This window comes from Anomaloglossus baeobatrachus, chromosome 2, assembly GCF_048569485.1.
Source record: "Anomaloglossus baeobatrachus isolate aAnoBae1 chromosome 2, aAnoBae1.hap1, whole genome shotgun sequence".
In the NCBI taxonomy this organism is placed as follows: domain Eukaryota; kingdom Metazoa; phylum Chordata; class Amphibia; order Anura; family Aromobatidae; genus Anomaloglossus; species Anomaloglossus baeobatrachus.
In genome coordinates, this window is record NC_134354.1 from 435,016,980 (window position 1) to 435,029,965 (window position 12,986).

At 47.3% G+C, this 12,986-nt stretch overlaps 1 protein-coding gene across 1 annotated transcript in view; it reads right to left on the bottom strand.

Moving 5' to 3' along the window:
* The window catches only part of CA4 (carbonic anhydrase 4), a 79,116-nt gene that overhangs the window by 45,755 nt on the left and 20,375 nt on the right, over window positions 1-12,986 (bottom strand). Inside the window, exon 2 of the mRNA XM_075334176.1 lies at window positions 10,919-10,963. Coding sequence (XP_075190291.1) covers window positions 10,919-10,963 — 45 coding nt within the window. The remainder of the gene's footprint in view (window positions 1-10,918; window positions 10,964-12,986) is intronic.

A 12,986-nucleotide genomic window follows, 5' to 3' on the forward strand; every position in this document is an offset into this window, starting at 1 on the left:
CTCTTGGAGGACCAACGGTCCCAGCTGTGGGCCACCCTACACCCCTTCCGGGGGTTGTTTACCAACCAGCCCGGAAGGACTGACTTGGCTGTCCATCACGTGGACACTGGGGATCATCCCCCGATCCGGCGTTCAGCATATCGGGTCTCCCTGGAGGTGCAGCAACACATGCGCCAGGAGATTGACGAGATGCTGGAGCTGGGGGTGATCCAGGCATCCAACAGCGCTTGGGCCTCGCCTGTAGTCCTCGTCCCTAAGAAGGACCGAACCACTCGGTTCTGCGTGGACTACAGGGGGCTCAATGCTGTCACGGTCGCCGATGCGTACCCAATGCCACGCATCGATGACCTGCTCGATCAGTTGGCCGGGGCTCAGTACCTGACCATCATGGATCTGAGCCGGGGATATTGGCAGATCCCCCTGACTCGCAAGGCCAGGGAACGCTCTGCCTTTATTACCCCATTTGGACTGTACGAGTCCACGGTGATGCCATTCGGGATGAGGAATGCCCCTGCCACTTTCCAGCGGATGGTCAACACCCTGCTCAAGGGACTTGAAGGGTACGCGGCCGCGTACCTGGATGACATTGCCGTCTTCAGTCCCACCTGGGAGGACCACCTAGAGCATCTAGCACAGGTGCTCAGGCGGATCCACCGGGCAGGTTTGACCATCAAGCCGGGAAAGTGTCAGCTGGCCATGAGCGAGGTCCAGTACCTCGGTCACCGGGTAGGCGGGGGAACACTGAAGCCCGAGCCTGAGAAAGTGGAAGCCATCGCATCCTGGCCCACCCCCAGGACCAAGAAGCAGGTGATGTCCTTCTTGGGGACCGCTGGGTACTATAGGAGGTTTGTTCCATGCTATAGTAGCCTGGCAAAACCCTTGACGGACCTCACCAAGAAGAAGCTGCCCTCTGCAGTCGATTGGACAATGGACTGCGAGACAGCCTTCCGGGCCCTAAAGGACGCCCTGTCCAGCCCGCCCGTGCTACAGGCAGCCGACTTCACGCGGCCGTTTGTAGTACAGACCGACGCCAGTGACTTCGGCCTCGGTGCGGTGCTCAGCCAGGTGGACTCTGCGAGCCAAGAGCACCCGGTCTTGTACCTGAGCAGGAAGCTGTTACCAAGGGAAGTTGCCTATTCCACGATGGAGAAGGAGTGCCTGGCCATAGTGTGGGCCCTGCAGCGTCTGCAACCCTATCTATACGGGCGCCACTTCATCGTGGAGACGGACCACAATCCCCTCAGCTGGTTGCACACCGTCTCTGGGACGAATGGGCGATTGTTGCGATGGAGCCTTGCGCTCCAGCAATACAACTTCACCATTCGCCACAAAAGGGGCCGTGACCACGGTAACGCAGACGGGCTGTCCCGACAAGGAGAGGTCGCGGACGGGCGCACGGGGGAACACCGGAGTGTGCTGCCCCCTAGCGCCCTCAAAAGGGGGGAGGTGTGAGGTAAATCCGGAGAGATGACGATAAATCATGATATTCAAGTATGTCAGGAAGCCCTCTCCTGGTGTCAACCCCCCTTTCCCCCACACAACTGGTTTAGCAACAAACTCCATGGCCATGTCCTGTGATATGGAAATTAGGTGGCTTTGGGACAATGGACACAGGATGGCTCCCTGCCGTCACCCTGTAGTAGGAGCTGCTATCTAATTAGCAAGGCTCTGGAAATAGCCAGACAGAACGACTCCAGTAAAAAATGGTTCATATCTCGCAAGCCATATTTCCGATAAATATGGCAACCATAAAAATGGTGTCTCCGCATGTGGACGATGCCGGCACCCCCTTTTTATGGGAACAGGACATTGGGAAATGCCCCAGGCGTGATATCAGCCAATGGGGAACTGGCAGACAGGTCATGAGTCCCCTCGTTCTGTAGCTAAATTCATAACTGTCACAATGAGAGCATTGGCGTCTGCCTACGACGCTCCCAGGCAAAGTTATAGCCAAAATCCCCTTTGCTGGATAATTCTGATCCATGCAGGGGGAGTGGCAGTGCTTCCCTGTGAGGTCACTAAGGTAGGAGGGGACCTGGATCTGCCCAGGTTGATAACCCTACTTCGGCCATTTTCCAGCGTTCTTCTGCTCGGGGGCCTGGTTGGGAAAGACCTGTGAGGGGGTTCCTGGAAACCTGGCCTACAGCGCCCCCCTGTGGCCAGACGCACAAGGTAACTGATTGAATTGCATACCTGTTGTAAACCATGCTTTATCTGTAACTGTACTCTGACATATGTATATTCTGTAGATTCCCTATTGTATATATTGTAGTTCTAGTGTGCTTTAGGCGATTAAATTATATAATTAATCTTGGGCTGTTCTGTTATCTCGATCTTGAATCCCACGTCTGTGTGTTCGGCTAATAGTTACCGTGAAGCGGTTGGTGGCAGCGAGTTGTGCCAAGGATTATTGTGGGGAGGCCAGTGAGATTCGGGAAGATATTATATATTCCGCCCGCGGAGGTCGGGGGAATATATACCTTACTCTCACCGGGGACCCTTCAATAATCGGCATAAGTAGTATAGCGGCCTCCTTGCTTATGGTCGGGCAATTCCATAATTGGCCTGACTATAAGAGGGGCGCTAGAGAGCGCGTCACGTGCTCTGTCTGTCGGTCGGGAGGTATAAAGGAGGGGTGACCCCACTTGTTACCCCCCGATTGTGACGTACTGGTAGCCAGCGCGGGGGATTTCTGAGTGACCCCCCCGGTGGTTTGTGACAGGTGCCATTTCGCACACATTGCCTTTGTCTCTGTGATTATTAACAGAGATCATTCCACACACCCTCCAAGTAAGGGAGGAATTGCTTTACTTACTTATTATATCCTTCTGTGAGTTAACAGAGGTATTGCACTCTGCCATAGTCTGCAGCAAAGTCTTTGCACGGTGGACCCTGACTGTCTGATACTCCTTTCGGTTATTATCAGACAGCCCCCCGTAACATTAGGACTGAGCCAAGGGTCTGGCAGTTATGGCAGAATATCAGCAGTTACACCGTTACATACAAGTACTTGAGTCACGGCTCAAGAGTATAGAGGATAAACCTCAGACCATGGTGACATCTGCACATGATCCTCGACTTGCTCTGCCAAACAGATATTCTGGCGATGCCAGATCATGTCGTGGTTTCATTAGTCAGTGTCAGATACACCTAGAGGTCAACTCTTCTCGCTTCTCTACGGAGAGGTCCAGAGTAGGCTTTATCATCTCCTTACTTCAGGACAAAGCCTTAGAATGGGCGACTCCCCTATGGGAGCGCTCTGATGTGGTTACTCTGAGACATCAAGACTTTCTTGATGCTCTTAAGGCGGTATTCATGGGTCCGCAGGTTACCCATGATGCGGCCCTGAGACTGTTAGATCTATCTCAGGGTTCGTTATCCACTAGTTCTTATGCAATTGCTTTTAGAACTCTGGTGGCAGAACTAGATTGGCCAGAGAAGGTGTTTATTCCTATCTTCTGGAGAGGGTTGGCAGGCTATGTCAAGGATGCCCTTGCTACTCGTGAGGTCCCTGCTTCTCTGGAGGACTTGATCACAGTATCAACGAGGATCGACGTACGCCATAGGGAACGTAGACTCGAGGTCTCTTCCTCACGCCCTAAGCATCGGGCTATTCCAGTTGTTGAGGGTCAACTACCATCTTCCTCAGCATCTGAAACATCTCCCACTCCTATGGAGTTAGGTCATACGTCTTCCAGACTACGCAAGTCTGGTCCTCCTATATGTTACGTATGTCGTCAGGCTGGGCACTATGCCAACAAGTGTCCTAGTCGTCAGGGAAACTCCCTGGCCTAGTAACCATTAGAGGGGGGTTACTAGAGACATCTTCTTCACCCTCTAAGTGTTGTATCCCAGGTCAGCTCTCGTTATCTGAGAATACATGGCCTATTATGGCTTTTGTGGATTCCGGAGCTGACGGGATTTTTGTGTCCTCAGGATTTGTAAAGGGACACAATATTCCCTCTATCATGTTAGAGGCGCCTATTCCTGTCCGTGTTGTTAATGGAACTATGTTGTCTGACTCCATTACATTGAGGACAGTTCCCTTGCGCCTTTCCCTGTCTCAGGGTCACATAGAGGAGATTTCTTTTCTTGTTTTGCCTGAGGGTATAGACGACGTCCTTCTGGGTCTTCCATGGCTTCGGACTCATGCTCCTCACATTGACTGGGAGTCTGACAGCATTATTAGTTGGGGTTCGAAATGTCAGTCCCGATGTCTTCCCTTACCACCTAAGGTCGTTGCGGTTGCATCAACTGATCTCTCTCCCATACCTACACCCTATTTGGATTTCGCTGACGTGTTCTCCAAACAGGGTGCTGAGGTTCTTCCACCCCATAGGCCGTATGACTGTGCCATAGACCTTATCCCAGGTTCGGTTCCACCTAAAGGCAGGGTTTACCCCCTGTCGATACCTGAGTCGGAGGCCATGTCGACCTATATAAGAGAGAGCTTAGAGAAGGGGTTCATTCGTAAGTCTGTCTCTCCCGCGGGAGCTGGGTTTTTCTTTGTTCGGAAGAAAGAGGGTGATTTGCGTCCCTGCATAGATTACAGGGGTCTCAACGCAATCACAATAAAGAACAAATACCCATTACCTTTAATTTCGGAGCTCTTTGACAGACTGAGAGGAGCTCAAGTTTTTACAAAGTTGGATCTGCGGGGTGCGTATAACTTGGTACGAATTCGAAAGGGTGACGAATGGAAGACCGCTTTTAACACCCGAGACGGTCACTATGAATACCTCGTCATGCCTTTTGGGTTATGTAATGCACCCGCAGTATTTCAGGACTTCGTAAACGATGTGTTCAGGGATTTACTGTTATCCTCAGTAGTGGTGTATCTGGACGACATCCTGATTTTTTCTCCTGATCTGGAGACTCATCGTCAGGATGTCGTTCGTGTCCTTTCCCGTTTAAGGGAGCACTCATTGTTTGCTAAACTCGAGAAATGTGTATTCGAGCAGTCCTCATTGCCTTTTTTGGGTTACATTATCTCACAAGAGGGTCTGGCTATGGATCCTGCGAAGCTCTCTGCTGTCCTGCAATGGTCCGAACCTCATTCCTTGAAGGCGGTGCAACGCTTCTTAGGATTCATAAATTATTACAGGCAGTTCATACCCCATTTTTCTACTTTGGTGGCCCCTTTGGTGGCCTTGACTAAGAAAGGTGCTAATCCCAAAGCCTGGTCTACTGAGACATCTCAGGCTTTTGAGGCAGTAAAAAGACACTTTTCAACTGCTCCCGTTCTTCAAAGACCCGATGAGAGTAAGCCCTTCCTCTTAGAGGTTGATGCCTCTTCAGTGGGTGCTGGTGCGGTCTTGTATCAAAAGAACGGTGCAGGTAGAAAAAGGCCGTGTCTCTTCTTTGCTAAAACCTTTTTCCTCGGCAGAGAGAAACTATACCATTGGGGATAGGGAACTGCTCGCCTTGAGATTAGCCTTGGAGGAGTGGCGTCACTTGCTGGAAGGAGCGAAACATCCTTTCCAGGTCTATACAGACCATAAGAATCTGACGTACTTACAAACCGCTCAGCGTCTGAATCCTCGCCAAGCCCGCTGGTCCTTGTTTTTCTCCCGCTTTCACTTCTCCATCAACTATTTGTCTGGGAGTAAGAATAACAAGGCAGACGCCCTGTCTCGCTCTATGCTTTCTACCCAGGAAGAGATTGACGAACCTCGTCTTATCCTTCCCTCCAGGGTTTTTCATACGCTCTCCCCTGTGACGTTAGACCAAATCCCACCAGGCAAGACCTTTGTTCCGCCTGATCGACAGAATGATATACTGTCATGGGCCCACACCTCAAAGGTGGGTGGGCATTTTGGTATTAGGCGAACACGAGAGTTACTGGAGAGGTGGTATTGGTGGCCACACTTAGCCAGCCACGTCAAGAGATATGTCGGTTCCTGCTACTCGTGTGCTCGCAACCGTCCATTACGGCAGAGACCGGCTGGGCTCTTGCATCCTTTACCAGTGCCAGATAGACCATGGGAGGTGGTAGGCATGGACTTTGTGGGTGATCTTCCATGTTCACAGGGACATAGATTTGTGTGGGTCATTACGGACCATTTCTCCCGGATGGTTCATCTCGTACCGTTATCGAGAATCCCATCTTCCAGGGTACTAGCCAAACTATTCCTCAAGCATGTCTTTAGGCTTCACGGGATGCCGGATCGTATCATTTGTGATAGAGGCCCGCAATTTACTTCCCGTTTCTGGCGAGATCTTTGTAGCCTTCTGCAAATTGAGTTGAATCTCTCTTCGGCATACCATCCGGAGACTAATGGTTTGGTTGAACGTACCAATCAATATATGATTATATACCTTCGACACTTTGTTGCTGAGAACCACGATAACTGGTCCTCCCTCCTACCCTGGGCAGAATTTGCCCTTAACAATTCGCTGGCTGAGGCCACTGGGCAGACACCGTTCGTACTCAATAATGGGCAACACCCTAGGGTACCGGTACCGTTTCCCGCTGCTGCACCTCCTCCTCTTGTGGCCGACTGGGCAACTAATGCCAGAGAGGTTTGGGATCGGACTCAAGAGTCGATCCAAGCAGCTAAGGACCGTATGAAGACGGTGTCCGATCGGTTTCGTCGCCCGGCTCCTGTCTTTTCTCCAGGGAACTTTGTGTGGCTCTCTGCAAAACACGTGAGACTTAGAGTGAGCTCTGTCAAATTTGCTCCTCGCTTCCTGGGTCCTTATGAGGTTCTTCGACAGGTAAATCCTGTAGTCTATCAATTGAAGTTACCTGTCCATCTTAGGATTCATGACAAATTCCATGTCTCACTGCTAAAGCCGGCTATTTTACCTCACGCTCGTGAAGTGCACTCTCCTGCCTCTGATTCCTCTCGCTCTAGCTATGAGGTACGAGCCATAGTTGGTTCTAAGATGGTTAGAGGGCGCAGGTTCTTCTTGATAGATTGGGAGGGCTATGGCCCGGAACATCGCTCTTGGGAGCCTGAGGAGGCGGTCCATGCTCCCGACTTAGTTGCCGATTACCTGCGTCGCCGGGAGGGGGGCTCTTGAGGGGGAGGTACTGTTACGGTTGCTGCGAGCACTGGAGACTATGTCCAGATTTCTTGCTACTGCACATGTGCGAGCGCTGGAGACTAAGTCCAGATTTCTTGCTACTGCACATGTGCGAGCGCTGGAGACTAAGTCCAGATTTCTTGCCACTGCACATGTGCGAGCGCCGGAGACTAAGTCCAATCTTGGAGCCATTGCACATGTGCGGGTGACATCATCGCTGACACGAGGTCACATGTCTCTGACACCTTCTATGCCGATTGGTCGCTGGTCATGTGCTTGTGACGTCTTGCTCAGTGATAGGCCAGCATGACGTCACTCCTGTCGTTCTGGCAGCGGATTGGCTCTGGTGTTCTCCATCTTGGATGAGGCACAGAGTCTATATAAGACCCTGACACACGCCGCATGGTGATCAGTCCTCTTGGTTCATGCATATGAGTAGACGCTCTGTGCGCGTTCCTCTAGGCATTCCTCTGTCTATGCTAGGTGAGCGCTACCGGCAGGGTAGCGTTCTTATACCTTACAGCTTCGGCTGCTGTCCGTATCCTTACCTCTTAGGGGAGCGGACATAGGCAGGTGCCTGAGGCACATGGTCTGGCTGGGCCTTGTGATTCTACTCGTAGGTGGACGTTGCCGCTAGGGTAACGTTCCTTATACTGCGTCTGGCAGTTGTTCGTATCCTCGCACACTAGGGGAGCGAACAGAGGTAGGAGCTTTGTGCGGCTTACGCTGCTGTTCGTCTCTTTTGCACCACTAGAAGAGCGGACCTAGGCAGGTGCCATATCTAGTGGTTCGTGTCCTCGCACACTAGTGGAGCGAACGCAGGTAGGAGCTTTGTGCGGCTTACGCTGCTGTTCGTCTCTTTTGCACCACTAGAAGAGCGGACCTAGGTAGGTGCCATTTCGCACACATTGCCTTTGTCTCTGTGATTATTAACAGAGATCATTCCACACACCCTCCAACTAAGGGAGGAATTGCTTTACTTACTTATTATATCCTTCTGTGAGTTAACAGAGGTATTGCACTCTGCCATAGTCTGCAGCAAAGTCTTTGCACGGTGGACCCTGACTGTCTGATACTCCTTTCGGTTATTATCAGACAGCCCCCCGTAACATGTATTTTTTAAACAGTTTTATTTTCAGTGGGGCGAATGGGTGTGATTTGAACTTTTAGTTTTTTTTTATTCTATCATATTTTTAAAACTTTTTTTTTACTTTTTTTATTTATTTTACTAGTCCCCCTAGGGAACTATAAGGATCAGAAGTCTAATCCACCTGCACCTGTTAGCCCCACATTTCTGTTGTTCAAATCAGAAGATGTGTGGGGGGTCACCACCGATTTACCGCAGCAGCTGGCAGTAATTACCCCAACATTACCAAGGACAAACTGGGGTCGTAAAGGGGTTAACCAAAAGCACAACATGATTAAAGATAATTTATCTAATAGAGTAGACCTTATATGTGATGTGCAGCTTTTACATAGTGTAGATTAAGGTGTCAGATCTGCTTTAGAATAGAATTTTGTAGTTTTAAAATATTCAAATTTAAAATAAATACTACAAAGTTTGCATTAAGAATATTTTATATTTTTTCTGTTTATAATTATTGTTTATAAAACAATGTGATCGGCAGTGCTGAATGGGTGTGGATGGGGAGTGGTTATGGGCGGGACTAGTTGTGAAATGGGTGTGGTTAGGGGTGTGGCCTAAAAATCGCCGCGGTGCGCCACACGGTTTGTCCCTCTTACCTTTCTTTGAAAGTTCGGAGGTATGCCCAGAACCATTTTCTGTTGGGTATATAAAATCTCACTCTGTGAGCCTGTTCTTTACGGCCGCTACCTATTTGTGCCATACATGCATGGTGGATATCGGCACAGGGTTAAAAAAGTCCCCCCATGTTGCAGTAAACTCTCTGCTGTGGTTTTATTTTTTGGACACTGAAGTCTATTGCAGTCATACACAGAAGTATTGGTAAAGGTACATATTTCTCAACTGTACACCCCAAACATTAGACAGGGCCAGCTTTACATGGGATGACTTTCTGTTGCTAACATTCCCTTCCCATAATGTGCACTTATTGATGTATTTTGTACAAATAACTTTATCAGCCATTATCTAATTATAAGCAGCATAAGGTAAGGTGCCCAAATATTAGTGCCATACATTGGCATAAAAAAAACTTCTATGCAGTGCTGCTATCCCCATAGCCTGCAAAACAAAGATTTATAATACACATTGTCGAAGTACTAGCTCCAGAAAATGACAAGTAAATTCCACCTTATTATTCTCAAATGCCAACATACAGCGATCAAATAAAAACTAAAAATGTAAAATAATCTAGTAACTACCGTATGCTTTATAACATCTAAATAAAACTGTTACATAATTAATAATAATATCTCTTGTGGTCACAAACCATGTCCTTAGCTGTTCCCCTTTTAGATGCAGCCTATAAATTGTACATGTCTAATACTAGCGTTGGGAATAGCGTCTCTCTAAAGACTGTGATGAACATATCAGAAGCAGCCATGACATGAACATTGGCTTACTAATAATATTGTAAAGTTTTTAAAGGAAAACAGTCAGTACTATCAATACCATATGGGCATACAGGTCATAGAAAGCAGAATAAAATGGTACTTGCATCCGATAACTTATTCTTATTCTTTGTTTTTCTTAATATGTAATTGAGCTGTTAAGATCTATGGGCCTGACACACATCTGCCTTCCGAGATTATTTTAAATGAAAGGGGCCATTACCAAGATGATATGTAATGGCTGCTTTCTGCATTCCTGATCTCATTGCAGAGCTGTGTGGGATTATACCTAACACAGTACAGCTGAAGTGAACTTTGTCTCATTACAAACACATTTACAGATGTACATCTCCACTTCTGCTGCCAACTCTGTTGCAGAGCTGTGCCTGACTACAATTAACTCTTCTTTAGTAGTGAGGATCAAGCATTACCATGCTTAAGATAGTCTGAAAAAATTGTTGACTTCCATTATACCATTGTACTCGGGTCGAGCCTGCCCAAGTATCCGAACTGTTTTGAGTACCGAGCACCCAAGCATTAGCATTCTCGCTAATCACTATTAACGATTAATTGTAGTCAGTCATCACTATTCTTATACTTTTATCTCACAGGCTGCCAATGTGGGTTGATGGGCAGTACAGCTGAGCTGACAGCAGTGTGAGATGAGAGCTACAACTGCAGATGAGTTTGTATAAGAAGTTCTGCTATTTTCCCCCCTCACTGATTGTCTGTGAGATGAAAGCTGAAGAAGTGTTAGCTGTTATGAGGCAGAGCTGACAGCACTATGATAAAACAACTGCAGATTTTTTGTAAGGAGACAAAAATCAGTTCAGCTGAGTGAAAATATAACTGTTTGTCATTACATGTCTCACACTTGTAACACCCCATTTCATTTAAAATAAGCTCCTGGAGGAAGATTCTCAGGGAGATCAGTGTCTGGCCTATAGCTCTTAACAACTTATTTACATATTAAGAAAAACAGATTTCTCTGAAATAAAATTTTCAATCGCAGATATCAAGGTATCATTTTTTTCAATTTTCTATAGCCTGCATGACTATATAGACGGCTTAGGATTGTTGATCCTACTGACAAATTCCTTTTAAGGGTATAATATTTTATTTTTGTATAGGATTTATGTTAGCATATATATATAGTCTTATGTGGATATGACCAAACAAAAGTAGATTTTGTTAACATTAGTATTAACTTTTATTTCTCAAATACTTGGCCAATTGGTCATAATTTGCTTTGTTTATGAGCTCTACCTGGCAAGCTAATCATTAGTGACCTCTACTTGGCAATCTAATCATTAGTGACCTCTATCTGGCAATTTAATCATTAGTGATGGGTTCTTACCTTTACAAGTAGCAGTGGACTTTGTCTGAATTTCATAGCACCAATCTGTAAGAGAGTTGAAATACAAAGCCAGGTTATCTACAATATAAATGTACTAACAACCAACTTTTCTTTTTGTTACATACAACACATGTAAAACTTAGGACAGGACAAAGAGGTTTTCAATTTTTAATGGATAATTAATAGATACTTAGATTCTACGGCAACAAATTCTCTACTCAAGCTGGAGAGTAGTTACCTAGAACCTCTAAGAAAAGGAATCCCCAAGAGTCAGTACTTGAGGAACTATTTTGACCACAACACATTTAAGGCCATGTGCGCACGTTGCGTACTGTCACTGCAGAAATTTCTGCAGCGATCTGAACAGCACACGTGCGCTTCAAATCGCTGCAGAAACAGTCCGTAGTGAAAAAAAAAAGCTGATTCCATGCGCTCTGACTGCAGCTCCTCCCATAGACAGAGCAGGGGCTGCAGGCAAAGCGCACGGAAGAAGTGACATGTCACTTCTTAGAACGCGCGCTTCGGGCAGCAGCCGAAGCGCTGCGCTCTAAGACGACACGTGCGCACAGCTCCTGCACAATCTCCATAGATTGTGCAGGGGACGCAGGACGCATGCAGTTACGCTGCGCTGCAGAGCGCATCGTAGCTGCATGAATTATGCACACGTGTTCACATAGCCTAAGAGATAAGCTAGAGAGTTGAGAGAGGTTTCAAAAGGGAGGATATATGCTAAAGGGATTCTGAAGAAGGGTTGCGAAAATGCTAAAAGTACAGTCATGGCCAAAAGCTTTGAAAATGACACCAAAATTATTTTTTCACATGATCTGTTGCCCTCTGGTTTTTAATTGTGTTTGTCTGATGTTTACATCACATACAGAAATATAATTGCAATCATATTATGAGTACCAAAAGGTTATATTGACAGTTAGAATGAGTTAATGCAGCAAGTCAATATTTGCAGTGTTGACCCTTCTTCTTCAGGACCTCTGCAATTCTCCCTGGCATGCTCTCAATCAACTTCTGGACCAAATCCTGACTGATAGCTGTCCATTCTTGCATAAGCAATGCTTGCATTTTGCCAGAATTTGTTGGTTTTTGTTTGTCCACCCGTCTCTTGATGATTGCCCACAAGTTCTCAATGGGATTAAGATCTGGGGAGTTTCCAGGCCATGGACCCAAAATCTCTATGTTTTGTTCCATGAGCCATTTAGTGATCACCTTTGCTTTATGGCAAGATGCTCCATCATGCTGGAAAAGGCATTGCTGGGCGCCAAACTGCTCTTGGACGGTTGGGAAAAGTTGCTCTTGGAGGACATTCTGGTACCATTCTTTATTCATGGCTGTGTTTTTAGGCAAGACTGTGAGTGAGCCGATTCCCTTGGCTGAGAAGCAACCCCACACATGAATCGTTTCAGGATGCTTAACAGTTAGCATGAGACAAGACTGGTGGTAGCGCTCACCTCTTCTTCTCCTAATAAGCTGTTTTCCAGATGTTCCAAACAATCGAAAAGGGGATTCATCTGAGAAAATGACTTTACCCCAGTCCTCAGCAGTCCACTCCCTGTACCTTTTGCAGAATATCAGTCGGTCCCTGATGTTTTTTCTGGAGAGAAGTGGCTTCTTTGCTGCCCTCCTTGAAACCAGGCCTTGCTCAAAGAGTCTCCGCCTCACAGTGCATGCAGAAGCACTCACACCAGCCTGCTGCCATTGCTGAGCTAGCTCTGCACTGCTGGTAGTCCGATCCCGCAGCTGAAACAGTTTTAAGATACGGCCCTGGCGTTTGCTGGTCCTTCTCGGGCGCCCTGGAGCCTTTTTGGCAACAATGAAAGCTCTCTCCTTGAAGTTCTTGATGATGCGATAGATTGTTGACTGAGGTGCAATCTTTGTAGCTGCGACACTCTTCCCTGTTAGGCCATTTTTGTGCAGAGCAATGATGACTGCACGTGTTTCTTTAGAGACAACCATGGTTAACTGAAGAGAAACAATGATACCAAGCACCAGCCTTCTTTTAAAGTGTCCAGTGGTGTCATTCTTAATTAATCATGACTGATTGATCGCCAGCCCTGTC